The 2,137-nt window shown below is 52.4% G+C and overlaps 1 protein-coding gene across 1 annotated transcript in view; it reads left to right on the top strand.

The window, feature by feature from the left end:
- Window positions 1–209: 209 nt before the first annotated feature.
- Window positions 210–2,137, top strand: part of Slc22a13 (solute carrier family 22 member 13) — a 4,620-nt gene continuing 2,692 nt past the window's right edge. Inside the window, exons 1-4 of the mRNA XM_031345741.1 lie at window positions 210–673; window positions 1,324–1,427; window positions 1,648–1,802; window positions 2,020–2,132. Of these exons, the coding sequence (XP_031201601.1) occupies window positions 296–673; window positions 1,324–1,427; window positions 1,648–1,802; window positions 2,020–2,132 (750 nt within the window). The 5' untranslated portion in view covers window positions 210–295. The remainder of the gene's footprint in view (window positions 674–1,323; window positions 1,428–1,647; window positions 1,803–2,019; window positions 2,133–2,137) is intronic.

Raw genomic sequence — 2,137 nt, 5'->3', positions numbered from 1 at the left:
TTATAGTTGGAAGTCAGTGAGGAAGACAGTTCATCTTTTGAAGACTTTGGCCTAGAGAGGTGTTCTTCCTCTGATGCCCATGTCTGTCACAGCCAATAAAACATTCTCACATAAATGTGGTTTTGTGGGTTTTGCTGTTATTGTTTTGATATTCTTTCTTGTCAGGCTACGGAGGTAAGGTATAAAGTGATAGGTGTAGCTGCCCAAAGCTGGGTTAAACATTAATGTAGCTGTCACTGCAACCCAGAGCAGCAAGCCTGCGTGGTGTTCCTAGACTAAGGAGTGAGAAGCAGACATGACTCAGTTTGCACAGGTCATGGCTGAAGTGGGCGACTTTGGTCGCTTTCAGGTGCGGGTGACCATCCTGATGGGCATCCCCAATTTCCTGTCCGCATTCTTCGTGTTCAGCCAGGTCTTCATGGTCCTCGATGAGGCTCACCACTGCTCAGTGTCCTGGGTTAAGAACCACACTTTCAACTTAAGTGCTGCCGAGCAGCTGGCTGTAAGCATACCCAACGACACAGCAGGCAGACCCGAGTCCTGCCTCATGTTCCGGCCACCTCCTGACGGTGCCAGCCTGGAAGACATCCTGAGCCACCGCTTCAACGAGACACAGACGTGCGACTCAGGCTGGGACTATCCTGAGAACAGACCTCAGTCCCTAAAGAACGAGGTAGGATGGGCTGCTTGCTGTCTGTGTGCCCACTTGTGTGGTCTGTCAGTTCCTCTCTCTGACCTTGTGCCTTTGATACTTGCTGCTCTGTCTCTTGTCTTTACGCCTGTTTTCTCATTTGCCAGTCATCCTGGTCCACTCCCCCGTTGGGCATCACAGGCCAGGCGACCAGCCTGGTGCCTAGCATTGAACTCTGAATGCCACTGTAACGTTTTCTGTGTGCTCTGCGGCCTGAGTGGCTGCTGGTCTTCGGATGTTCTCTTGTCTGTATTTGCCCAGCTGGCTGCCTCTATTCGTTCCCCTCTCCCCTGCTCTTCCCTTCATCGTTTTCATGAGCTCTGCCCGATGCCCTCCCTTCCCGTCCTCCTTACTGTCTCATTCCCTGCCTTACTGCTTGTCCAGAGTGCTTTACTGCTTTTCAACTTCTGCCTAGGTGTGTGCCTCCATGCCTGCTTCTGGCTAGTAGTTGTAGGGTGTCAATCAGAATTCAATGATTGGATCATGTGTCCCCTTTAAATTTTAAATATTCTGTGCTCAATAAGTTCACTATGGTGCCAAGAATTGCTTTGGATACATGTGGGAACCACAGGGTTTAGATGATAAAGTTGGCCCTGGGTGCTACCCCCAGTCTTACATTGGTTTTGTTTCAGTTTGACCTGGTGTGTGATCGGAAGAACCTGAAGAGGACCTCCCAGTCGGTGTTCATGGCTGGACTTCTCGCTGGGGCCCTGGTCTTTGGGCCCGTCTGTGATTGGTATGTGCTGCTGCTCCAGCATGCCTTTAGGCTTCTGGTGCTGGCTCAGTTACCCCCCTGGATCCATGCCAGTGGCCATCAAGATAAGTCCTATTGCCTACCTTCAGATGGGCCTCCCAGGGAAAACCCAATCTCTCCACTCTGACAGAAGGCCAGAATAGGCTTGCCTGGGGCTCGCTTGATTCAGTTCGCTTCAAATCAAGTCCCCCTGTTACCTCAGGATTGGCCGTAGAGCCAGCATTCTGCTGCAGCTGCTTCTGTCGGGCACCATAGGCGTGGCCACAGCATTCGTGCCCAGCTTTGAGCTCTACATGGTTCTGTGCTTCTTCTCAGCCATTGCTGTTGCAGGATATATGATGAGCACCATGATTCTGGGTGAGTGTCTGAGCTCTGGAGCCTTCGGGACAGTCTGAAGCCTGTGCTCATGAGAGCCCCTGAACAGTCTATGGGGATAGTTTAAGACATCTCTATCTAAAGAGGTCATAGTGGAGCTTCCTGTGCTGTGAATGGGGCACAGTGCTTGCCATGGTGCCATCTAGATGGCAGTGGGGAGTGAGGAGGTGCAGCCCGCACTCAGCCTTCCTGTTCACAGTTTCAGAGTGGGTGGGGCCGTCCCGGAGAACACAGGCCATGGTCCTGTCCCAGAGCCACTTTGCTCTTGGGCTGATGGTGTTAGCAGGCCTGGCCTATGGCGTCCGCAGCTGGAGACT

Source organism: Mastomys coucha, unplaced genomic scaffold, assembly GCF_008632895.1.
Source record: "Mastomys coucha isolate ucsf_1 unplaced genomic scaffold, UCSF_Mcou_1 pScaffold23, whole genome shotgun sequence".
Classification (NCBI taxonomy): domain Eukaryota; kingdom Metazoa; phylum Chordata; class Mammalia; order Rodentia; family Muridae; genus Mastomys; species Mastomys coucha.
Note: the sequence above shows the minus strand (reverse complement) of the source record. Positions and strands in the feature narration are given on the sequence as shown.